Genomic DNA, 27119 nt, shown 5'->3' with positions numbered 1-27119 from the left:
CTTTATTCCAACTTTAGAGACTACACAAAACAAGATTGAAAACAATGGAGATGTACCTGTTCATGCCATCTGGAGGAAGAACATTTGAAGACTCCCAAATACGCTTCCAATCTTTTGCACGAAGTGTCTGTGGATGAATGTTCCTCTTACTAGGAGCATATTTAGGGTGATCTGATGGGAGAAATCGATGATGATTATCGAATATGGTCTTACACAAACCATCAGCATACTCATGTACCAATGAAGGGCCACATATAGGACATGCATGTTTACCCGATGTCCTCAAACCTGTTAAAATAAAAAAAAAGTTAGAATAATAAAGTCAATAGTTATAATTGATATAGCTAGTAGTATTAGAGTCGGGAGGTAGTTAGAATTCTTACCAGAACAATCGCTGTATCCTGGAAAGTCATGCATTGTCCACATCAACACTGCTTTTAAGTCAAAGTGTCGAGAGGAGGGAGGCCTACTAATGTCCACTACCGCAACACCTCTCCATAGTTCCTCCAACTCATCAATCAACGGTTCAAGATAAACATCCATATGCTTGACTTTATGTTTCCCTGGAATCAGAAGGGATAACATAAGATGTCCCTTCTTGATCGCCATTGATGGTGGAAGGTTGTAATTCACCAACACAACCGGCCACACGCTATATGCGGTGCTCTTGAAACCAAACGGATTCACTCCATCCATACCTAGGCCAAGTCTCAAGTTTCTGGGCTCTGTTTTAAAGCTGGGCCACTCATCTTCAATATGCTTCCAAGCAGGAGTGTCTGCAGGAATTCTCCACATGCCATCATCCGATCGATGCGAGGAATGCCATGACATGAGCTCTGCTATGGATTTGCACTTGAACATGTGTTTGATGCGAGGAATTATAGGAAAGTGTCGCAAGACTTTACGAGGTACATCAAAACTCTTCACATCTGTTCTATACCTTGCTTCACCACAAGTGGGACACTGTCGAGCCTCCTTATGCGTCCCACGAAAGAGAATGCAATCATTGACGCATGCATGTATGCGATCATAATCCAATCCTCCAAGAGATGTCACATAGCGCCTCGCTTTGTCTCTTGAGGTGGGTAGTCTATTCCCCTTTGGAAGCATGTTTGATAATAGCCTGCATCCAATATCATCAATTAGCCCATAACCCTAAACCCTATACTGTAAACCAAAAACCACTAACTCAAATTTGCAAGTTACAATGCTTACTTCAATAATGCGTCAAGACTTGCATTGCTCCATCCATAAACTGTTTGTATATTGAGCAGTTCAAGTGAAGCACGTAAAATAGAGAATGTGCACCCTTCAAAAACCGGTGTCGATGAAGCGTTGTAGAGATGCTCTTGTTCCATATCATTGTCGTCCACACCTTTGCGATCATCCCTAAAAAGATTCCGCACCATGTCATCAAACACTTCCTCTTCCACAACTTCATGGGGTGCAGGGCTATTGTCATCCCTTTCCCACTCATCTCCGACAACAGATCCCGAAGCTCCAGCATCATCTCGTCGACGCTTTGCATGCTCTCGCCGTGCGTATGGCACCATGTTAGGGTGTGGTACTGCATCTTGCTTCAATCACAGTATATATATTACAATGCGCTCCATTAATTTGCACACCATGAGTTATTTTAATACTTTCAATTCACATCTTCTCACCTCTAAACCTGTTTGAATCCATTCTCCATACATCGAGATGTGATTCAATGTAGTTCCACGCGCTCGTACAATGCACCCTTGACATCGATTACACGTACACTTGATCCTTTGTGCCAGCCACACGTCGCGATCACGATGACGCATTGTCTCATCCTCACCAGAACTGCTTGAAGAGGATGATGACATGCTATGTCCAAAATAACCAATACAGAAGTAGGATCAGTTTTTAGTGAGATCATACACATCCTATGCACAAAACAATGGATACACAAGAACAATCAGTTTTTAAAAAAAGTATAAACAGTCTCTGTGTCGCGTGTACAGGCGCGTCTACAATGTATTCTGCTGCGCTTTTACACGCGTGCTTTTTGCGTTTACCTACCGCGCGCGTCGCTTTCTTTCTTTCAAAAGCCCTCTTTCAAAACACTTCTTCTTCTTCTTTCTTTGTCGCTACAGTACCTCTGCCTCCAGCTCTTCCAAACCCCCGAACCTGCCTCTTCCAACCAGCCTTCTCCCTCTTGGACTACCCAAAAGAAGCAAAGGGTGCAGACAACACAGAAAGGGAGAGAGAAGCAAGAATCAACGAACTCACTTTTCAAAGACTTTTCAAAGAGGTTGGTTGTCGTTTGTTTGTTTTGGCAAATCTGTCGCTTTCTTTCTTTCCACCCGTGCTATGTGTACTTGAAAGCGACAGAGGATAGAATTCACACACATTGTATATGTGCTTAACTATTTATTTCTTGACAAACGACATCCGTCAAGATAGAGGAAAGAGAGAAGAAGGAACCCTTGTGTATGTGTTTAGTCATTTCTCCCTTGATGGACAATGTCCGTCAAGATAGAGGAAAGAGTTTTTGTTTTTCATGAATTTCGTCACTAATTCGAAATGAACTTCTTCTTTTGGCTTATGATCTTCTACTAATTCGATGTTTGGTATTGTAAGAGATATGTTTATTTTCTAGAATGGTAGATATATGTTGTAGGTTATATATTGTAGGAGATATATTGAGGAGATATATTGTAGGAGATATGTTTATTTTTTATATGCATGTTTTGCTTGGTTCATTGAGGCGGAATTTCGATGCTTTGCAGATTCTTCATGGATCCAGGCTCTTCCTCCGATCCGTGGGCATACGCCACTTGGATGATGGAGATGATAAACCATTTTGGGCGCCATCCTAATCCAGTGGAGCTGACAGAGTATATGTATGCCCATCCTCCTCCTAGACTCCCAGGTCACACCGCGCCCCCAAGTACACAAGCCTCTCCACTGCCGTCTACACCTGCGAGTCCGGCGAGACGTACCCCTGTGCATACACGCTCACCGAGGAGACACACCCCTGCATGGACACACTCACGCACACCCTCCTCTGTACCGTCACGTGAGGGCTCACGGCCACCATCACGTGCTCCCTCACAGCCACAGTCACGTACACAGTCACGTGCAGCCACCCCTAGTCATGGCTACTCCCGCAGTACAGATGAGAGCCGACGCCGCAGTAGGGAGAGCAGGAGTGGAGGATTATGCGGCGGGTGCTTTGGTGGGGGGGGTAGTAGGGCACGCGGTGAGAGAGGGCATGGAGGGAGGCATGTACGAGGAGACAGTGAGGAGTCGGAGGAGGCGAGAGAGGTGGAGGGAGAGATTTTCTACGATGTTACGGATAGGGGAGGGGTAGTCATGGATGCGAGAGGGAAAGAGGTGATGGAGTATATGCGGGGGGTAGTTTCAAACATGTATAGAAACTGTTTTGTAAAATTTAAAGATCAGGATAGCCGGTTAGTTAGGGAGGTCCTAGATAGTGTACATAGTCGGTACCCCAATCCCCCACGAGCGACATTCTCGAATGTATGGGGAAGGACGCGAATAAGGGAGATCTTAAGTAATAAAAGATCTCACCTTAAGAAACTCGCGTACGATGATGGGGTGAATGTAGCTGCGGGTGGCTATCCTTGTGAGAAACCTGCCACTGCCCACAAACGCGAGTGGAAGGAGGCAAAGAAGCGCCCAGAGGGAGGCGTGAAGAGCAGGCAGCATGTGGAGGCACGACGGATCCAGATGGAGACCATTGGATCGTCGCATTTCGGATCTGGCGGCGTCGAGTCGTGGGAGGCAGAGTTCGTAAGTAACTTGCCTCTTTATTTGATTGTTTGCCAAATTCATTGATTCTATGATTGTTTTGATCTTACAAACTATCTTGATTATGTTACAGCGACGGGTTATGGGAAGGAGGCCCACAGCCCACGAGACTGGGTATGCTCGCCGCAATAGCAGACGTGACACGTGGGCCATCTTCAGAAACGAGGGACGTATTACGGATGTGCAGTTTGACACAACCATGAGACCATACGGTCGACAGGTACTTGAAAACTCTAAATGAATGATTTCGGTTTATTTAATTGCATATATATGTATACTTACATACGGTATATTTCTTGAACAGGCACAAGCTGCTGATGCTCCTGCCCCTGATGATCCAGCCGCCACTGCTGATGTTCATGCCACTGCTCCTGGTGGAGGCGAGCACCACTCATCGGAATATACCGATGCGAGCTCCTCTGATCATGGAGAGAGCACAGGGTCCTCATCATCCTCTGATTAGCTTTCAGAATACTGTAGGATGTGGTTGTACAAAAAAAATTTGTAACTGAAGCCATGGGCTTTATGCCACCTAGCTCCCTATTTGACTTTGTATATATTTGTTCCTAATTAAAGCCATGGGCTATTTTGACATATGGACTCCCTTGTACACAAATGTATCATGTATTGACAATGTATTGAATCGTGAGTCTTGAGTCGTGTATTAAGTTTTAGATAGTAATATTGAATCGTGTATTCATAGAGAGTGAGTCTTGATTCGTGTCTTGAAATCTAAATCGCTCTTTTTTTATGGTGCAATGCACCAAAAAAAAAATCCAGAGAGTGCCTTTGGGTGGCTGGATGCTGGAACAGCATCCAGGCACCCAAAAGCACTCTCTGGATTTTTTTTTTCCCTCTGTAATCGCGTGTATAAGCGCGTCATCTGTCAAAATCGTGTATATTTGCGCGGATAGTCTGTTAGATTCGCGTGTAAATTTGCAGCAAAACTGCGCAGAACGCGTGTATGGGGTCGTGTATTCGCGCGACTGGCTGTCACTGTACACGCGCTTTTACACGCATGTCTCTGGCCGCGATGATACACGCGCTATTACACGGGCCCGACACTTTTTTTCCCAAGTCATTTTGTGCGGCTAGCAGCGCGGGTATGAGCCCGATCCCTTGTAGTGGAAGAAGAAAGAATGATGGAGGCTTGTCCGGCATGGATCGGATTGCTCCACGGGCTGGAAATGGTGATTGGTGATTGTGCTGGACATGAAGTGCTGCTGATTTCCAAATTTGCAGCCATGGACATAAAACCCGAAACACGCAAATAAGCGGTAATTTAAAATTTTCAAAGGAAAATTGAGATTCTATAACTTTTGATTGATGAAATGTTGTTCATGTGGGCTAAAAATTGTTCATGTTGCTGTTTTCCATGAGTTCTTGCTGGTCCTAATCAGAGAATCAGAAAAATATGCATCTTGTGGTTCAAAATAATACATTAAAACACGTAAAACATGAAAAATCAAGGGAAAATGATGGTTTTTTGGCATAAAAATGGGGAAGTAAATAGGAACATCAACTAAACTTTCATTTTTCTGCAAGAAGGAACTAAGGGCCACAGCCCATAACCTGTTTTGAATTTTTAGTAATTAAATAATGCAGGAAAATAAGGGAAAATACAAGAAAAGGGTGGAAAAACCCTAAAAAATAGGGAAAAAATACATTTTGGGTTCCGAAAAATAAGGATAAATAAGAACAATGTTTGTGAATGTTTGTGGGGACTGAAGCATGAGGATTTGCCTCAGTTCAACCCCACCTTCTTGTTCTAGTGTGTCTTTTTCTGCTTTCTACACATAAAATGATGTCAAAATACCCTATAAACCTATCCAACGATGCAATATTTAAACGAGGAAGGATAGAGGAGTTGAAATATGTCTAAATGCCGTGTGAGATGATGGGAAAGTTGCTGATTTCTATGCATAGCATTTAGGACGGATGATAATTAAAATTAAGAGCTTAGTAGCACGAGGATCACCTCGGTGCTAGGCCCATGCAACGAAGCACGAACGGTAGTTGGAAACCATTAAAAGAATGTTTTTGCACTTGTGCACGATACTGTTTTACTAAATGTTTGAGCACTAGGCATCCACCAAATGCATGGAGCAGGAAAAAGAATTTAGAAAATATCAGTGACCAGCTCCTGGACATGCATTGCAATTGGTTTATTAGAACATGACCTACGACGAGAGGTAGTGAGGTACCCATGTTGTAGGCTAGTCGTGGGGTCTAGGGAAAAGAGAAGTAAGGACAATGGTACATTCCTGGACACGCTTATTTGGTACCTTGAGTGGACTCTTGTGCGAAATGTTTAGATGTTGAGCGACGCATCGAGGGGCCAATCCCCAAGGTATAGGAGAGTCGCAGAGGGTTGACGGCATTCAGCCGTAGGAGGAACCCCATGTGTATGTGATTCGAGCCTTTTGGCTATGTGAAAGGGACTCCCTCTGAGGAATAATATTGGGTTAGGATCAGTTGGACTACAACGTATTACAAACGCAATGTTTAGGAAGGCATAGATTTTGATAGACGCTCCTGGCCGCGAGGCCGAGGGGTTGTCTTGTGCGTAGTGACGAGGCCCGGCTAGTGCATGAGCCAGTGCCGGCCCGTTTTTAGGTCCATCAGAGAGGTTCCTTGGAAGTAAACCTTATATTAGCATCTTAACTAAGGTACAAATCTTGCGCGAAAAGGATGATTTACACAATCTGTGAGGATGGGTCTTATTTTCTCCAAGTATTTGCCCTTGTACTAGTAACAGGGCCTTAAGAATCTATCTCAAGTTATGCAAATCGTTTGAGTAGGTCCCAAAGGCAGGGAATTTATGGCCAGAGTCCCCCCTGGCATCCAAGTGTCCTCCTACATTCAAACCAACTTGCAGAGAGACCTCTCATGTGGCCGGTTTGGTTCACATTCCCATCACAATTATTTAGAACCCCTTCGATAGGGTTGGCAGCCAGCTAGGGGTGGTTTGGTGTGCACTCCAAGGATTCAACCTGATTCATTATTCCAATTTCCTTTCTGAGTTTGGGGTCATACAATCCTTTTAGAGATAGTGTTTCTAAATTTACAAGCACAAACAATGGTGAAGGCAAGTGCTCAGGCATCTGGGAAGGTGGAGTTCCCCTCTTTGAGTACTTAGCATTCACCCTTCTTGGGTCTTTTTTTCCTTGGTGACAGTTTCTATGACCTTCTAAGGGATAAAGAATACCCTTGTCCTAACCTCATTCCTATGTGATAGGAGTGAGCAATTACGTTATTGGATTTGTATCCGTTAGTCTTTGGATGGTAGTGACCCTGATTTGCTAGCCTTTAGTCTAGGGTTCTTGTCTTGGGGATACGTCACTCGAGTTTTCTTGTATTGACATTGAGTTGTATCATGGTTAAAGGTGATATCTCCAAGGGTATTTTGGAATTATCATGGCCAGTTGTAGGATAGAGACCAATGAGTGGTTTACTTGTCTCAAGGTCAACCTATGAATAGCTTGACTTATTTACATTTAAACCCTAAATGAGTGGAAATTAAACCCCAGCCTTACGTATCATATAAGGTTTCATCTATCGAACTACCTCAACCAAATAAGTTTAGCAATCCACATGCACATCTTAAATCTATCTTTTAAGATGAATCCCTAACATGTAGTGCAACTCAAACTCTCCATGATGCCATGCAAGACTAGATGCGAGTGTATCCTAAGTTGATAATGCAATGTGGAGCTTCAATTCTTGGGAATTCATTTCAATGAACTTATGCAAATCATAAATAGTGACTTGTATTTTTCTTTGTGCGAGGAACACAAAATCATAATGCCTAATGCAAATGCAAGGTACTGCTCTTTAAAGGTTTATAGGAGCCTAATACTCGGACTAGTAATGCAACAACCCAAAAAATACTTAACCATTTCATGGCAACTCATGATTATCACGAACTTGATTCAAGCCATTATACCTACCTTTCCAATTATGCAAATTTTGCGATGCAAAAGTATGATTTCTTTCTAATGATGACTATGCTTTACCGTCCCGTTCATAGGGCTTGACATCATAACGGTACCCAGTTCTAGGGTGTCGAATTAGTGTTTATACTCGATAATCCATTTTTTGAGTTTCTTTTACCTTTCAAGCATGGCAATGCTAGTGCGTAAATCTAATGCTCTACGAGCACAATCAATAAAGCCCTTGATTTGAGTGTGCACCAAAGCGTAATATTTTGTGCAAATTGTTCGTCCTATAACATGTTAAAGTGCGATAAACACAATTTTCAACATGATTATGTATTGCAACCTAATTGATGATTAGCTATCATGGATTTTTGCAAGAATACTTCTCCATTCCTAATGAAGTCAATCTTTGTTTTAAAAGTTTCCTATCAAAGTAGGATTTATGGGGCACACGTGCTTATCAAGTGTCAGAGTTCCTTCCCCCATAGCTCCATCGGTTGTTGATGCGGGATTCATGCTTGATTGGACCTTACTTCACTTGGGAGGTATCGTATAATTCGGCCTTTTCTTCGCGGATGTGCACTTGGGTAAGTTACTCATGAATATAAATGTGCATCAGGTGGGTTCAAAATAGGGTATTTTTAAAATACCATTTTTATACATTGTTTACATACAAAAGGGTGTAATATAAAGGGGTTATTTAGAGATTGAATAGAAAAGGGTGATGCTTTATTCATGAAAATTTCCTAGATAAGGGCATTTATAAATAGGCCTTGAATGCACGTGATATAGAGGATATACATATAGTAACTTCCCCAAGGATACACACATGGCTACAAAGGAGTTGACTCCTCGTGGGGAGGGTGGAGAAATGGCCGTGGTGGGAACCCTCTCAAAGAGGGGGGGAGGGGAAGCTTGGGAGCTTTTAAGGATATTCCCCCTTTCAATATCTCCCTCTCTTTCTCTGTTCCTTAGTGCCTCTCACTCACACACACACACACACACACACACACACTCTCTCTCTCTCTCTCTCTCTCTCTCTCTCTCTCTCTCTCTCTCTCTCTCTTTGTGTTTCACAATCAATGGGACAGTAGGGGGAAGAGAAAAAGAGGTGCCTCTCCCTCACCTTGGGGGGAGGGGGATTTTATAGTATTGTTGGGGGGGGTGGGGGAGTGGAAATGTTGTTGCATGGAGCCCCCCCTCCCCATCTCCATGAGGGTAACTAGGTGGCATGCCACCATGCAAGATATAATGGAGGGGGAGAGAAGAGATAATTGTTGCCTTCCATCGCAGCTTCATTGCCACCACATCAAGGAGTCTTCCGCCACCACTGTAGCTCCCCCTCCCTCCGCCATTTCGCACCATCATCACGGCCATCATCCCACAATAGCCCCCTCCCCCTCCATTTCGCCAACTAGCAGCGTGAATAGGGGAGGTGTTTTTTATTTTTTTAAAAAAATCATTAATTTTTAAAGGGGGGAGAGTGTAGTGGAGATGTGTTACAAGTTATCTGAGTGCAAAATTGTAGTACTCATCTTAAAATATGAATTAAGTTTTTTATCTTATTCTTCACTCTCAACTTTAATATACATCTTCATTCTACACTTTTTTCTAGTACTATCAATTTCAATAAGAAAAATATGTGTGAAAATATGTCATTTCTCATTGCATACTTTACTCTTGATGCCTCTATATAGTCTATGTAGTGTAAAGTTTTTAAGGGCTAGTAATCACAATGTTCATTTTGTGACTAACTATCTGTCCATAATTTTGATGTATGATGATTTTAAAAATAAAATCTATATGAGAATGCCACATAATTTTATAGGTGTACCCGTTAGGCTCTTCATGATTTTGTATAGTCCATGTGATGTGAATTTTTAAAGGGCCAATAATAGCAACATTTATTTCTCCATTATTGATCCATCCATAATTTTGATGCAGGATCATTTTAAAAGTAGCAAACTATATTAGAATGTGATAAAACTTCACAAGCACATCCATTAGGTGACTAAGAGCTCCCATTTTTTTAAATTTAAAAAAAGCCTGAAGAGCCTTTATCTGAAGTTTGGCATTTGGAGCCACTTTTCTAGTAGAATAGTTGCTCTAGATGCAAGACATCCAATAAGGGATCTCCTAGCTTTTCTTTTTTAACCAAAAAAATGTATTTAGCTCTAGGCCACTTAATGGATATGAGTGTGAAGTTTCATCACATTTTGATAAGGTTATGGATTCACAATTACACGATAGATCTAGTGTGTCTAAAGTTGCATTAACCTAGTTTTTTGGTTTAAATGGATTAAAAGTTCATTATTCTTCTCATTTTCACATCCTTAATCTCTTTCTCTCCTCCATCCCATCCTCCTCAAGTTTTTATGGTATGCACCAAGCAAGACGATCGCCATTTTGTATGGTGTAAACATGAGACAGAGGAAATAAACATGAAACATAATAAAGAAAGAGAGAAAGAGGGAGAGAGGGAGGGAGAGAGGAGAATGAATGGATAAAAAACAATGAGAGGGTAACCTGAAGTTGAGGTTCATGATCTTCTTCCTGTTTAGAATAGACTAAAGTGTCATCGAAGAAGACAAGCACGAAATCATCAAGATATGGTCTAAAGATAGCTTGCATTAATCTATTGAAGGTGGTAGGTGCATTTGTAAGCCCGAATGACATAACCAGGAACTCAAAGTGCCCATATCTTGTATTGAAGCCCGTCTTTGGAATATCTTCTTCCTTGATCCTTATCTGATAGTAACCTGACCTGAGATCAATCTTGGAGAATATCTTTGCACCTTGAAGATGATCAAGAAGCTCATCTATTCTAGGAATAGGATACTTGTTCTTGACTATTGATTGATTCAACCCTCAGTAATCAATACATAGTCGAAGTGTCCCATCTTTCTTTTTCTGGAATAGTACTGGAGCTCCCCACGGTGAGTTGCTAGGCCGGATGTAACCCTGATCTAACAGTTGCTTGAGTTGTTCCTTCAACTCAATTGCTTCCAGTATGGACATTCTATAAGGTCTCTTTGCAATTGGTGCAGCTCCAGGCACTAGCCTAATCTCATGATCTACTTCTCTTTGAGGGGGAAGTTCAATCAATTCCTCAGGGAATACGTCAGCGTATTCCTTTAGCCAAGAAGGTCCTTCGTGAGACTCTTGCTTTTGATCTAATTTGTTGAGTTTGATCAGGTAAACGGGTAATCCTTTTCTGACTCCTTTTATGATCCGAGATACTTTGGTTAATTGGATTCTTGGCACTCCTGCCTCACCTTGAGTTGTGACAAATTCCCTTTCAGAGTTTCGAAAGGAAACTTGACCCTTTCCACAGTGGATGTGGGCGTCGTTGGGCTTAAGCCAATCCATCTCGAGTAGACAATCATGGATACCTAAATTCACGACTCTAAATTTGACTGAAGTCTTCTTTCCTCCTAGAAAGAATTCCACCTTAGCATTTTTCCTGGTACAAGTTACCTCACGACCGTTTGCCAACTCCACAAGCAGGGTGGGTGCTTCTACTGTGGTTATTCCTAAACTTTTCGCACATGCTGGTGAGATAAAGGAATGTGTACTGCCACAATCAATCAAGGTTTTGAAACCTTTACCTTGATAGTCCGACGGTGTCTGAATCATCGAAAACTGGCGATTCGGCCCTTTCTTGTGTAAAGCGGCATGGACTGTCGCTTTTTCGAATTCAGCTTCCATAGTTGGATCTTCCTCTTCTTCTTCTTCGCATCTTTGCCTATTGGCAATGCAAGCGATTCTTCCTCTTCCACGGGTAACGGCTCCTTGACCGCGGCCTGCACCTTGGAAAGGCGTTTGACGATGTCCTTCGCTGAGCTTGGGACATTGCCTCTTGAAGTGACTGGGTTCGTTGCAGTGGAAACAACAGAGGTTTCAGCCATTACTTTGAGTAGGAACAAAGTTGTTGACGTTATTTGTCCTTGCTTTCTTCCTTTGTCCCTGATTATGACCTTGAACTCTCTTCATTTGAGGTCTGAATGCTCCTCTGTTCGGGTCACTATAGGACCAAGTTTTGTTACCCCTTGGTCTAGCTTGCACCTCCTGAATTATAGGCACCGCTCGAATGAGTGCATCCTGAAGATCTGATGGATGCATAGATTCGAGACAGGTATTTACGGGTGGATTTAAGCCCGCACAAAATTTGGACACCTGCTGCGTCATGTCCATCTGTGGCGCATACTTTAAAAGTGAGACGAATTTAGAGTAGTATGCGTCAAGAGTGAGTCCTAGCTATTTTAGCTCGTAGAACTCATTCATTTTCTGGGTACGATATGCAGGTGGTAAATATCTTCCCTGCACGGCTTTCTTCAACTTCTCCCAGGTAACGGACCCCTCTAAAATCCCTTGATCCCTGCACCATTGCTTCCACCAAAGTCTGGCTTCGCCGGTGAGCTTTAACTTGGCGAGCATGGCTTGATTGGTAGGTCCAGTACCAGCTGCTTCAAAGTAATCCTCCATGGATTCAATCCAAATTTTAGCATCAGCCTGGACGAATCTGCCTCTCCCGTCAAACTCGGATGGCTTTATCTGCTTGAGGAGGAACTTCTTCTCCTGGGTCACAGCAGTACTTGATGTAGGAGGCGAATTTGGAACCTATACCTGGGGTTGTGCCTGGATAAAAGTTTTCTTAACGTTATTATACGATAATCGACGTTAGCTTATCTTTCATTTTTAGTTCAGCTATCTCATAAACAATGAAGCTACTTAACTTTTTAATAACTCTTATGCACAGCCAGATATTGATAAAAAGAAGTCTTTATTTGTATTTACATGGGCATAGCCTTATACAACGTTTCATGTGATGATAAGCCAATCATTACATTTAGTTTGGGGAGAACAACGTTGTATTGCATTTGTCTACAAGAACTGTGTAATAGTAGGGTTTTGGGTCATGGATCTTTAGGAATCAATAATTCATTGGAAGTTCAGGATACCCTTCCCGTTGGAATCCATACTTCTCATGGCGGCCCAACACTTTAATCCTGTCGGCTGGGATTACACGGGTTACTTCCTCATATACATATGAGTTCATTTCAACCCTCCGACCTTGAATATGTAAAGTTGAATTTACGTGAGCTTACACAAAAATGAACAGCTTCACAACTTTCAAGTCTTCCAACCACTTGATCCTCTTTAGGTTGGTCTGTAGATAAGCAAACCGGTGGGCGGCTATATAGTAGATTCCTGAAGTCCCCGTCCATCTTCGTTCTATGTATAAAGGTGATGGATTATAAATCTGCTCCAGGATGTTCATCATCCCAATTCTTTGTCTATAAAGGGGAGAATGCATTGCAGTCATAAAAATGACCCGAAATACCAAAAACTTGTTCCACGCTTCATAATTCTGCAAGACAGCATTGAAGGTGAGAAAATGTTTGGACAGCAACAATTTCTTTACTTCATTTTATTGAGATCTCATAAAAACAATTCCATTGTTGGTCGGCTCTGATACCAACTGTAACGTGTCCACTAGTATCATCCAGGACACGTCTTAGCAGTCCATCGGAAAGGATGTCTAGAAAACTCCGCCCGGCACTCCCACGGAATGTTACGGGTTTTGCGATCTAGGTCTTCCCGCGTCTGCCACGTAGCGGAAGTATCCTGGCCGTTCCCCACTTAGGATTAACCGGAATTAGGGTTTTCCTGATTGGTCATTAGCTAACAGCAACTAGCGTCAAACCCGAGCGAACTACTTTACGCAGAAACGCCAGGTCCAAAGCGGATTCACGCTGCACTTGGTTCAAGGAGAATGGGAAATGAGAGGGATGCAAGGCTCAACCTCTCTGCCATAAGGCATAGTCCCATTCCGTTCCCCTAAAACAGCGTAAATCGGGTAAGACGTAACTCTAGGTCATCGCTCTCGTTATTTGTTTTGATGATCATCCCGCTGTTCTTTGGGATTTTTGAGAAAAGTTCCCGGCTAACCGGGACCACCCAACCGTAGGACGGACCCATGGTCTATCCTCCGCACTTTCCTCAGTTTTTTGTTTTAGTTATGTAATTATCTAACACATTAATTTGACATATATCAATCAGCTTCTTTAATTAATCATATTAAGTACTGGTTCCTTCACGTAATCTTATCACGTGACATAGAAAAACAATATCAAGCAAGTTCTTTTTTTAACATTTCATCATTTTATCTTTGAAATACAAGGAGTTCCGCCCGTAGGCTTGTCCATAATCTGCCCGAAGGCTATCCAATAATCCCCAGGGATCACTATTCCAAGCTTCCGCCCGTAAACTAGTATGCGGGCCTCGAGATCCAATCCCGAGTCACGTTACCCTCTTGTGCAGGACCCGGAAGGTGAGGGATTTACGGCCAGAGCCCCCCTGGCACCCAAGCGTCCTCCTACTCCAAGTAGAGCTCAACGGAGAGACCTCTCGTGGCGGGTTTGGTCCATGTTCCCGGCGCGGTGAACAACCCCCTTGGTTAGGGTTAGGCAGGTAGTCGGGGGTAACTGAGACTGCCTCTTCCTTCAGGCCTTTAACCTGAAGTATAGGTACTTATTTAAATTGTAATTCATAATTCAAACAGAGCCCTAAAATCTCTAGCAAGTATAAATATTTTCATTAATCAACCGTGTTGTTTGGCAAACTGCTAAAGAAGTGTTCTTTCCTTTTTGAGTGTATCAGCACCACTCGTCCCCAAGGTGTCTTGTAAATTGGTAAGATCCTTTACATTTCGGTGTAGGGCGTACCTTATTAACCCATCTTGGTCAACCCTAAGTTCCTTAGATATGCTAGTTTCCGGTTTACAACTTTTCTTATTTAGGAGGATATGCAAAAATACGTCTTTTTTTCAAAATAACTTGCGTAGGGTCTGCCATCCTTGTTGAGGGTTTTTACCCTTTCTCCTTGTGAATCAATCACAAGACTAAATGATTTCGTACTTTCTGCGCAAGTCCTGCGATGGAATAATCTGTTTTAGATCCTTTAAGCTGACGTATGTTAGGCCTAGGGTTTCTTTTTTTTAAAGAACCTTAGGGACAAACCCTAGTTCCTTATCTTTACGATTTTATTGACCCTACAGTAAGGAAAGTAGTCAAGTGCTTAGGGTATGAATGTTTCTATGTTTAGATTGGTTTAGTTATCTTTTGGAAGGTAATATTAATCGTCTTGTCACGGTTTTTCTATCCTTGTGACAATTTACTTTCCAGTCAATACAGTTTAATTTAAACTTCCGTTTTCCTTACAGATGAACTCATGCCAAATAACAACATTTGCCTTGCTAAGATGTGCAATTAGCAAAGATAACTTCCTAGTAATTTGAGCATCGAAAGAAACCTTTCATGAATTTAACCATTTACAATGATTCGTTGCGAAAGGAATAAGACTAATGGTGCAAGATATAATTTCTACACCTTTAGGATTTAACTAAAATATACTACTATAGTAAATGGATAATCTCGCTCGTAATTTATAATGCTTGACACAACTCGAAGGAAACTAAGTTCTATTCATTATCATTCATTCAAATAAGCTAAACTTCTTTATTACAAATAACTCGGACAATACAATATATCCTATCCCTAACAATTTCTCTTTGCATGATCGACTTAAAACCGAATTAAAGCCAAGAAGAAAAACCTGGTTTTGGGGTGAGATATCCACATGGATACCGGGAGATGACCCTCCCGCGGCTACGCTGTCGAAGGGTTTACGAAAGCAAAGTCGCGTCTTCAGAAGACCTTGATATATATCAAGATGGAAGATCAAACAAATAAATAATCCAATGTCAGAGATGGTTCTAGCATTCAACTCTGAGTCATATATTAACCATACAATAATTCCAGATTTCAATCAATAAATTCTGTTTTAGCTTCAGCATGTCATACAGGTAAAGTGTACCAATAACATTCTTGTAATCCACTGATGGTATAAGACTCTCTTTATAGTGAGCTCAATCATCAAGTTTTCAGGGTTACTCCAAGCTGAATAGGATGAATAGGTGATATTATATTGTTATGATGGGCTGTTTCTGTAACCTTTAAAGAACCTTGCAGTTTTCATACATGGTTACCACCTCCTTATGTAAAACCTTGGAGTTTATCTTATCCAAAAATTTGAGGTATGTGTCATGAAAATTGGGCTCAATACTTTGCGAACAGTATTCAGCATCTCAGTTGGTGTTGAGCGAACTTTATCTGCCACCTTCTTCACCATGGGGCTTAGCTTGGGGAAGAGGAAAGCTGATGGTCTGGATTTAGGAGAAGCAGCTGCAGACCAAGTTCCCTTCTTTTGAACTGCATCTGGACTATCTAAACCTCTTTGAGAAAATGATGAATCATAACTTTGTCCACCAGCTATATCTGTTCTACACAAGGATGATGTTCTTGTAATCCCTTGAGAAGACGGAAACACTAAATCAAAATTTGCTTCCCACTTTTCTCCAATATACAGGCATCGATGCCTTGAACAGGGCATTAGATTCAGGATCCACAAGGCTCATAAAAGATGGAGCTTCAAATAGTTCTTTTGTCTCTGCTACAAATCCCACAGTATCATCAGCAGAATAGCATGGATTCAATACCTCTTCTCCCTCCACCGGTATATTAAGCTCTGTGGCATTTTGTAGCATATCAGCATGATTATTCTCTGCAAATTGAGTTCTCAACAAGGGATGACTACTCTCCGCTTCTGAAAAATTGCTAACTCTGTCAAGATCTTCTATAAAAGGATTCCCTGGTGATGCGATGCCAAGCTGGTGTACTTGAAATGAAGAATCAATCCTTTCAACCTGAGGAGGTAAATTCATACTATGTCCTCTGGTTGTTGCTGCATCTTCTTCCAAAAACTGATCCCAAGGTGCCAAATGATAGGAACTTTGAGAAGCTACCTAGTTACCTGTATGATAAGCATCCTGACTCCCTTCTTCCAGATCAAAACGATGCCAAAACTCATCTCCTTTTGTCAAACTCTTCTTCTGTCCCACACTGGATATCCCCGCAGTAACGTGGAGGGCTCTGCCATGTCGAGTGTCATGTGAATTGTCACCTTGGCCAATCTGATTTGTGTTGTCGAAGTAGGTAGGCGGGAGATCCTAACGGCTACGCAGGTTGGTTAGCTCACCGACCCACGGTTAATCACATGCTATCAGATATTGACTTCTCCACAGAAGAGTCGAGCTTTTTCGTATTGTCTTCAATCATCAAGCTTTTCTTCTTCAGCTGCCCTCTAAATTCGATTTCCCCCCCTTTTTCGTGTGACAACCCATCAGCAAACAAATGACTAGTATGTCATAACACTGGCCGTTTGAAACAGGGCTGCTTTCCCTGACTTTTCAATCAAATCAAGTGAAGCAGTTAGGGGCTGCAAGAGCACCTCCTGTGTCGACAACGGACCTTTCTCATTCTGCCGTCCAGCTCTGCTCAACTATTTCTCTAACTCTTCTGTTGTACTCTCGGCGATTCTCACTGTACATTTTTAGCAGCTTCAGAGTTTGCTGGTGAGTTGGGATTTGGATCACATAACAAAGATTGAATAGACGTCAGAATTGCAGCCACATCATAGATAGGACTCCACTCCATCCCAAGGAGTATCATCAGGCCCCCAAAAATGACTGCGTTCCACATCATCTATTTTCTTTCCTCCTTCATCTATTTTCCCTCTCTCTCCTCTATCAATTCATTAGCCACCATTGCCCAATTTTTTTCTGCACCACCGAATCCTCTTGCTCCTATGCTCTGATCGTCCCTCATCGTCCCTCATCGTCCCTATCTCACCTCCCAGATTAGCGTCCTTTTGCCTCCCAGATTAGCGTCTTTTCTCCCCTTTTTCTGCCCTCGTATGTCAAATCCATCAATCCCGGGTCCTCCAAGTTCTTGACAAAGTGCACATGGAGCACAGAACAATCATTGTATATAATCAGTGAGATATGTCTTCCCAAAGCACCATGTTTGTGCAGGTAATCTGCAACTCCAAGACCTTTCCAAACCTGTACATTGTCAATGTTGATAGCTGCTAGGTTAAAAATCCAGTATGGAGCATTACATAGAAGTATAAATGTCACTATATGGACATAACGATTCCCAAATCCCAACCTCTCCATATTCCACCCAAAAACACAGAATGGACACAGCACTGACAAGACTGCAACTGGTGGATCATTACAGCAATTTAAGAGTACCCATTGCCATTCTGGATCCTGAACAAGAGCACCATCTCTTGACATAAAAGAAACTTCACCACAGCAAATCTTGGGAGCCCGTATGATCCTTAATGATGGTGTATTTTCAAGCTTCTCTTGCTGAATAAATCCTGTTTCCTGAATGTGAAGTTCAATTTCTTCATGGATTTGGAAGTCTTTCCCTAAAGGACTCAAAATACTATACACACCTGCTGCAGCTGGAGCACCATTAGCAACCGCAAGGCACAAACCAACCCCAAAAGGGCCTTTCTGACCTCTTAAAACCCCAGTTGAGAGTGTAATGAGATCATCTCATTCCATGCCACGACAATGTCCTGATCAAACAGCCCATCAAACATGCTCTCTACTTCTAAAATGTTGCCACATTTACCATAAATATTAATAAGTGTGCTATTAACAAAAACATCTGAAGTGAAGCCCTTCATGGGAACATCTATACTCATACGCAGGGAATAAATGTAATCACAACAACTAAGTATGCATAAAGTATTAAATCGCACACACAACTTTCGGGTGGTTTTCACACCTCGAATGCGCAGCAATACGACAACGCCTTGGACTTTCTTAGGAGGCATCGCAATTGTAGTTTTTTTTTGAACGTGGAAGTAGCTTTACAACTCCTCCTTAGAATTCCACTGTCGCTCCCTTGCACCGTTCGTCAAAAGTAGTTTTTTTTTTTGAAAGGCTCCCTCCTTGAATTCGGGAATTTGAAAGGGTGTTTTAGTATCTTTTACAACTAAGATCCATTGAAGCCATGGGGAAGGCTTAATGGCCTTTGTAAGCTCGCACGAACGGGAATAAAAAGGTGTGGAAAAGACACAAGGTGCAGGAGAGCTCTAAGGAAAATAATAACTGTAAAGGCTATAAGTAAGGGTCTAAGGACCCTTAGGAAATTTTAGGAGAAAAGGGGCTTATGAGGGTTTACACACGTAAGGGGGAAATGATTCCGAGGCCAATGAGGAAGGGCTAAAGGAAAATTTAAAAAAAACACGGGGATTGGGTTCCAACTATGGGAAGGGGTATATAATGCTTCAAACACGGGGGGGGGGGGGGGGGGGATAATAGAAAAAAGGTTTCGTAAGGCACAAGAAGGGGATCTTGGGAGGTTTTAGGACACAGGGGGCGAAAGGGGGCTTAAAGGAATAAAACACGGGGGTTGGGTTGGTTCCCAAAGCCAAGGAAGGGGCTTAAGGGGGAAAGGGGGCTTAAGAGGCCCCTTAGAAGCTTCCCCCAGGAAGCTTCTAAGGCTTCTACGCCACATGGGGGGGGGAGAAAGGAAATGACGCCGATCGACAGTGTTCTGATGGTCGGAGGCACAGTTGTGACTGCAGAGGGCATCGACGGGCTGGTATACAGCGGTAGCAACGGTAACTTCCCTCCCTCACGAGTTGAACAGAGAGATTCTCTCTCTCCTCGTAGATCAGCCGGCGACAACACTCTCTCCTCACAGCAACAATAGGCGATAGCACCCCCTTCAGCCTGCGCCCCCTTGATTTAAATAGGGGAGGGGAGGGGGATCCTCCCTCCCCTACGTGGCATCACGCATGCCTTCTTCCTCACTCCAAGCTCCACCAAGGAGCTTAATCACTCCTTCTATTCCCCTCCCCCTCCAGCTTGTCAGTCGGCTGGGGGATAAGGGGAATTTTTTTTTTCATTTATCCAATTTCATTTTTTATCAAGGCAGTTCATGCGTGCCTTCGAGATATTACATTGACGCTTTTCGAGATGGATACCATTGCAAATACCTGTACACGGGAAATGCTAGGTGTACGACCATTATGGCTAGGTAAGTAAGTTCAAACTAAACACGTTTAAAGACTTGAGAAAGTCAAGCAAGTAAAGACTTGACTAGTGGGAGATTAAAGCAAAGAAAGAAAAACAACTCTAAGCTTTTAAAAGCTTAATAATAAGGAGAAGATGTTGAGCTAATTGCACCACCCCACCCTCCCATTTTATTAGAAAAAATCGATGCCATCATCCTCTCCTCAATTTTAAAAATTGATAGAAAAAAAAAGCTCTTGTGATGTCCCTTCTTAATCTTAGCAAAAGACTCCAACAATCTCTCCCTTTTCTTAGTTCGACAAGGGGCCTAGATTGAAGGAAGATCATTTGAAAGTCAAGTGAATCAATCATGGCATCTCTTCTAGTGGCCTCTCTTGACCTCAAAGAATAGATTGTTAGTATCAAATTTCATCTCAAAAGGTTCCAAATAACTGGATTGGCAACATATCCTCCATAAAAAAGTCCTCTTCTCGGCCACAACTCATGAGATGCCCCTCCTTTCAAATAAATTATAAATATGGGACATGAGAAGCCATAGAGGATGTTAGCCTCAATCAAAGGTAGAGACTCTTCTCAAATCAAGAGACAAGAGTAAGAGAGAAAGGTGAGAGGAGAGCAAGAGAGATAATTCTTATTTGTGAAGAAAAGGGGGATACACTACAACCTTTCTGACTCGAATCCCGTCTCTACTACCTTCATTCCCCTGTAGAATTGAAACTATACTCGATTTCTTCTCAATTCCTATTATTTGTCACCATATCTATCGATGCAATCGAGACAGTCCATAGCTCTATTATCAAAGTGTTCTTTACAATTTCTTGATTGGAGACCATGGCCCTAGAGAGAAAATTTACAAAGTCCATGGAAGCGAGAGCTACTATTCACGCTACGAGTATGATCACTACAAATGAAATGGAAAGTATCAAAATTACAAAGGAAGCTGTGAATACCAACAACAACTAAGTGCTCGTTGTTATAAATGTAAGAAGCTGGGAATAAGGATTTAGTGTAAATAACATTGATATTATGCCATGTCACACTAACATTGGTATAAAAGGAGAGGACATGTAATTTTTCACATCTTTTTGACACATTAATACAATTACAGTCTTTCTCTCCCATCTTGCTCACAGCTTCTATGGCTTCTCCCTCTTTCCTGTCTTTCTCTCTCTAAAACTAGTCTTTCTCTCTCCTCATCACTTTTCTTCTCTCTCTTCCTGCAGTATTTCTCTCTCTTCTGCAGTATTCTCCCTCCTCTTTCTCTCTCCCTAGTTCTCTCTCTGACAAGTGGTATCAGAGCATTGGTCTTTGATCCATTCTTTTCTTCTATTTTCAGTCCTATTTTCATCTATCAAATCAATTTCAGACAAAAAATTGTACAAGACAGTGACTAATGGAGTGCTGCAGATAATCTATAGTTAGTAAGAGACTACATCTGGAGATATCCAAGGTCAAATATGGTGGAGGATGGCTTAAATGGCAGGTCGTCATCAAAATTCACACAAAAATGGAGGTAACTAGGGTAAAGGAAGGTTAACCGGGCTTAGTTAGAGCTTAAACTCCAGTTAGTTTTCAAAAGGGAGCTTCTCTTCTCACTCTTTCAAGATTTTGGCTGAAGCTTCCATGGTGGCTGCCAAGAAATCTTCAAAGATCTCTCTCTACTGATCATCTTTCACTGCCAAAGCATGGGGCATAGATTCCTTGTCATCTGAGCTTCAGGAGGAGTACCCTGGTCAAGTAGTGATGCAGGAAATGGAGCAGAAGACAACTCGAAAAATACGTCAAAATTTGCGCTAAATTCCCTACTCTCCATCCCTGCTTGATCTGCTCCAGATCTTCCATTGATTGATCATTTGTCTTGAAGCACTTCATGAACACCTACTACAGCAACTCTCAACTGGAGGAGAACTCTGATCATCAATTTCTTTGTTCAAAACCCTAAAACACAGTAGGGCAGCCATAGCCACAGATCTGGAAGCTCAAATTTCTTCAAATTTTGGACTTCCCTAACCTCCAAGGCTTCTTTAGTGCTATATACAAGTCGGATAGACTCCAAGATTGAAGACATTGAGGAGATTTCAGCCCATGGAGGACATTGGAGCTCAAATGGAAGGATTATTTTGGGGCTTTTCTTCAAGAGGCTTGAATCTTTGATACTCAAGTGTTCAAGCAAGGCCCAGGCTTTGAATCTTCACGGATTTAATCATATTGGAGCTTGTATGGATTGGTTCTATGGAGATTTCAAGCTTTATGATGGATTTATGATGGAATTTCAAGAAATTTTCCATCAATGGGATTGAAGCTGACATCCACCATATTCTTCAAGCTTAATTGAGGTATTTCTTTTACTAATCTATGAAATCTCTCAATAATCCATTTGCTATTGCTTTTCCACTTGTTGATGGGAGATTATTGATCAATTAATTCATTGAATTGATCAATAGATTGGAGATTAGTGTTAATTTTCATTGATTTCAGTCTATTCCATTGAATTTCATCTTGATTCAATCATTACTTCATCATAGATATCATTTGATAAGCTTGATGCATAACCTTGATTTGTTTTGATTGAATTTTTTTTACCCAAGCTGAAATATTGTAAAAGGGTAAGTACTAGCAATCAGTGAGTCATTGAATTCCATTGGTAAGACCCTTCCCCTATCCAAACTTTCAAGATTCCATTCAATTGCATCTCATGAAAGGATGAATGAATATTTGAGAAATGCATCTCATGCTGATTGATTAGATTACTAGCTACTGCCATGTTTATATACCCACCGAGGAAAAAGGTGGATGCCGGGGGAGATAGTGGGATAAAAGAGAGGTGACCATCCCTCACTATCGAAGATCCCGAAGGGGTGCAACCAACCGACCCGGGGGGAACTTTGCCTAACTCCCGGTGATTCGGAGTCCGTGTAGGGAGCCTGTCATGCGATTTTATCCCTCACACAAGTACAACGAGTGGAGAATTGAAGATTGAAGATTTCCCAAAGACTCAAGTACCTACAGGTCCAAAACAGGGTAAAACAGGGAATTTACAGGGTACTTACAGGTACTTACAGGTACACCCTTCATTACTGAAGTATAGGTGCAGGTACTACAGGGTACCCACAGGTCCTATACAGCCTTTTATAGGGTTTGGTAACCATTTGGGGTTACTATCTTGCATTACAGGGTCAAAACAGGGCACTTACAGGTTTAGACAGGGTGCATGCGTGGAGGGGGTGCAAGCCTGGATAGTTTAGACTCAGAAAACTAGTTACAGAATTTTTTGTCCTAAATTTGTTATAGCATGCTATAGCTCATCTCGAAGAGGGAATTCTTAGCTTCGATTTGAACTAAAAAGTTTTGAAATCGAAGTTCCCTAGCAAAAGTTATAGCCATTTTTCTGACAGGGGGTACTGCAAGACTGCACTATTATGGCAGGACATAAAGGTAAAAATAAGGTCCAGGAAGATTATGCTCAGCAAATTAGGGATTCCATGTTGGATAATACACCTCAAGGGAGCCCTGAAGAGCTTCAACAACAAGTAGAAGTCAGTATACTTAATAATACTTTGTGTGTCCATGAACAAAGACATAGGGAACAACATGAGGCCATTTTATCAAGAATGGAGCAAATGGTCTTATCTACTGATCAAAAGAAGGCTTCCATTGAGAAGTTGATGGATTCAATGACTCAAAAAAAGGCTTCTATTGATAAGTTAGTGGAATCTAATGCTCAAATTATGGCACAATTATCTCAATGGATGCAAATGCAAATGGGACCAAAAGAAACTAAGAAGAAAGCTTATTCAAACAGTGACCCTTCAGTCCCACTTCAGCCATCGAACCAAAATGGTCATGGACATGGGATTATTGGAAGAAGAGGCATTCCAAATAGCGAGTATGAAGTAGGAGAGGCTTCACAGCAGCATGATGACTATTTGGGCTGTTTGAATGGAGCTAATTCTCAAGCTTTTGGGCTGAATACTCAAATTTCTAGGGGTTCTCTACCAATAGGAAGATTACATAGTAGTTCTCAGCCAATTGTTGGAAGATTTCCGTCTCAATTTGGAGGTTCCATACATGGCAATCATGATCAGCCTATTTTGGGACAACAACCATTTCATGAAATAGAGTTAAAGGACAAGATTGTTCTAGCTAAATTTAATGGTCAGTCATCTTCACCATCTGATTTAGAGGAGTGAACCTCTAAGATGGAGTCCTACTTTGACATATTCCCTAAAATTGATGACATGAAGATTCATTTTTCTTCTTGCATTTAGAGAGATTTGCCCATACCTGGTGGAGGTATATAAAAAAAGAAAATATACTTGTAGAGAATTGGGAAGCTTTCAAGGCACTTATGGCTGAAGTATTTGTTTCTCCTCTTGAGAAAGATAAATTAGCATGGAGATGGTATGGTTTGGAACAAAGGGGCATAAGTGTAAGAGAGTACACTAACCAATTCCTCAACTTGACTATATATGTGGAAAGCATCAGTGATGAGGCTAAGCTTCATAAGTTTATGTATGGTTTAGAGCCATCTTTATCAGCTGATGTTATGGCACAAAATCCTACCTCCCTCTTTGAGGCTATTGAGCTTGCGGAGCACTATGGAAGAAAGTATAGAAGAGAATCTTCATTTCAACTTGGTTTTGGACAGCCAAGGACTATTTTTAAGTAGGGGCAAGTTGGTAACACTTATGGCAGCAATCATGTGCCAAATGGGACTTATCTTCCATTTAATGCTTCTAGACCTCAAAGTAATTTCAGGATAGCAAACAGTCCAAGAGTTGATTTCAAACAAGGGGATAGCAAGCCTAAATCCATTTCAACCAATACAAATCCTAAATCTATTTCAGCCAATACAAATCCTAAATCTATTCCTATGGATCTTTATAAAGAAAGAAAGGAGAAAGGCTTATGTTTCAAGTGTGGAGAAAAGTATACACCTGATCATGCCTCAAAGTGTGTATAAAAAAATGTCAAACCCAAGCTTCAGAGTATGTTGGTTTTTGAGGATTTTGAGAGTGACATGGATGAAGCTAATGCAATGGCACTTAATGCTGAAAATGAAGATCTTGAGGAGGAAGTTGGGCAAGAGTATTTTTAGGATCGAGCTGACTCTTTTCCTTTTGATCCAGGTGGAAGTGTTCCATTTGATCCAGGTGGGACTTGTTATGAGCTGCTTGCTACCACTAATTGTTCTATTTCTATGGATGCCTGGACAGGATCTAAGAGCCCTAATACACTCCGTATGAAGGGAAGCATATGTGGAAAGCCAATGTTCATTCTGATAGACAGTGGCAGTACTCATAGTTTTGTGAATAAGTCTATCATGGACAAGCTAAATTGTGTTTTTGTAAAATTCCGCGTGGGAATTAATAGATCGGCCTTTTGAAATTTTATTATTATTATTATTTATTTCCCCCCTTATCCCTCCAGCCGATTGACGAGCTGGAGGGGAAGGGGAATAAAAGGAGTTCTGAAGCTCCTTGGTGGAGCTTGTGGAGGGAGGGAGGGCATGCGTGTCGACACGCAGGAGGAGAAGATCCCCCTCCCTCCACTATTTAAACGAGGAGAGGGGAAGGGGCCAGAGGACGGAAAAAGGCTGGGGGGGCCGTGAGAAGAACCAAACGCCGCTGCCAGAGATCATGTCGCTGTGAGAAAGAGGGGAAGAGACGCTGTTGCTGGCCGCCAGGGAAGTAGATAGGAGTCGCCGTCAAGGGAGGGAGGAGCCGCCTCCAATTCTCCGTCAGGACGGACGGCCATAACCACCCCCCCAAAGCTTCTGGAAGCTTGGAAGCTTCCAAAGGGGGGGCCTCTTTAAACCCCCTTCCTATACCCTACTACCCCCTTTGTTATTTTTTTTTTCCCGGGTTTAAAATCCCTTAAGCCCCCTTTCATTTTCCCCTCCCCCGTGCTAAAACCCTTCCCCCTAGATTTCAAAAATTTTCACCCCCTCCTTGTACGTTATGAAGCCCTTTTAACCCCCATATCTAAAACCCCTTTCCATGGGTATTAGAACCCCCTCTGCCGGGTTTTAAAAATCCCTTAAGTCCCCTTTCACCCTCGTACTAAAGCCCCTTTCCTTTCACTTGGAGTCACTTCCCCCCATGAGCACAAAGGCCTTAAGGGTCTTATTACTTCTTTACCTGTGTATAATCCCTAAAAGACCTATCCCCTTGACTTTGGAATCACCCCCTTCCTGTGGCCTCTTAAAACCACTTCTCCCGTGATTACCCCTTAAGCCTTTACCTTGGCATTAAAAAAAAAAACCTTTCACCCTCCCCCATGTGTAAGCCCCCATAAGCCCTTTTTCTCCAAGTTTGACCTAAGGGTCCTTAGACCCTTACTTATAATCTTTACGGCTATTATTTTTCCTTAAAGCTCTCCTACACGTTGTGTCTTCTCTACACCTTGTTATTTCCGTTCGTGCGAGCTTACAAAGACCATTAAGCCTTCCCCATGGCTTCAATGGGTCTTAGTTGTAAAAGTTTCTAAAAATACCCTTTTCAATTCCCGAATTCAAGGAGGGAACCTTCCAAAAACTACTTTGATGAACGGTGCAAGGAGCGACGGTGGAGTTCTAAGGAGAAGTTGTAAAGCTGCTTCCACGTTCGACCGACCACACTTGCGATGCCTCCTAAGAAAGTCCAAGGCGTAACCGCGGGAGGGTCATCTCCTGGTATCCATGTGGATATCTCACCTCAAAGCCAGGTTGTCTTCTTGATGTTAATTCGGGTTTTAGTCAATCATGCAAAGAAAAATTATTAAGGAAATATATATATTTGTTCAAATTAATTCTAACGAAGGAGTTAGCTTATGAATGACAATGTATTCAAATTAGCTTTCTTCAAATTGCATCAAGCATTATAAAATAATAGGCAATACTATCCATTTACTATAGTATTATAGTCCTAAAATGAAGAAATTATATCTTGCTCCATTAGTCTTATTCTTTTCGCAACGAATCATGGCAAAATGGTTAAATTCATGAAAGGTTTCTTTCGATGCTCAAATTACTAGAGAGTTATCTTTGCTAGTTGCACATCTTAGCAAGGCAACTGTTGTTATTTGGCATGAGTTCATATTTAAAGAAAACGGAAGTTAAATGTTAGAAATTAACAAGTATAAATATTAGACATACGAAATCATTTGGAAAGAAAATGTAATGGGGAATTGCTAGATAACACTCTATTAACACGTTTCCCTTGCAAATTGAGGACTTGGAACAAATAAAGTGTGTATTCACCAATTCCTTAGCTAGGCCTTTGTCCCAAGGAGTATCGTCATCTTTTGTATCATCATGGCATTATGCTATATGCCAAATTAAACTGTATTGATTAAGAAAGTAATCAAAGATAGTAAAACCGTGACAAGACGAGTAAGATTACCTTCCAAAAGCTGACCAAACCAATCTTTCCAAAAGATAA

General features: G+C 41.8%; 2 protein-coding genes across 2 annotated transcripts in view; one reads left to right on the top strand and one right to left on the bottom strand.

Annotated features, from left to right (window-relative positions):
* LOC148038187 (uncharacterized) overlaps nucleotides 1-1110 on the bottom strand; it is an 84001-nt gene extending 82891 nt beyond the window's left edge. Inside the window, exons 1-2 of the mRNA XM_087675214.1 lie at nucleotides 384-1110; nucleotides 220-288 (exon numbers count right to left, since the gene is read on the bottom strand). Of these exons, the coding sequence (XP_087531340.1) occupies nucleotides 220-288; nucleotides 384-1110 (796 nt within the window). The remainder of the gene's footprint in view (nucleotides 1-219; nucleotides 289-383) is intronic.
* A 2610-nt stretch (nucleotides 1111-3720) lies between these two features.
* Nucleotides 3721-4264, top strand: LOC148038186 (uncharacterized). The gene is made up of 3 exons (XM_087675375.1): nucleotides 3721-3783; nucleotides 3875-4021; nucleotides 4106-4264. Exons 1-3 carry the CDS (start codon nucleotides 3721-3723, stop codon nucleotides 4262-4264), a joined length of 369 nt encoding a protein of 122 aa, XP_087531501.1.
* The last annotated feature ends 22855 nt before the right edge of the window (nucleotides 4265-27119 follow it).

The sequence above is a fragment of the Lygodium microphyllum genome, chromosome 3 (genome assembly GCF_053477565.2).
Source record: "Lygodium microphyllum isolate KBCC chromosome 3, Lygodium_microphyllum_v1.1.10, whole genome shotgun sequence".
Classification (NCBI taxonomy): Eukaryota; Viridiplantae; Streptophyta; class Polypodiopsida; order Schizaeales; family Lygodiaceae; genus Lygodium; species Lygodium microphyllum.
Note: the sequence above shows the minus strand (reverse complement) of the source record. Positions and strands in the feature narration are given on the sequence as shown.

Coding starts and splice junctions, on each gene's coding strand:
- LOC148038186 (XM_087675375.1), top strand. CDS start 3,721: ATGGAGACCATTGGATCGTCGCATTTCGGATCTGGCGGCGTCGAGTCG. Junction 3,784..3,874: donor AGTCGTGGGAGGCAGAGTTC/GTAAGTAACTTG, acceptor ATTATGTTACAG/CGACGGGTTATGGGAAGGAG. Junction 4,022..4,105: donor TGAGACCATACGGTCGACAG/GTACTTGAAAAC, acceptor TTTCTTGAACAG/GCACAAGCTGCTGATGCTCC.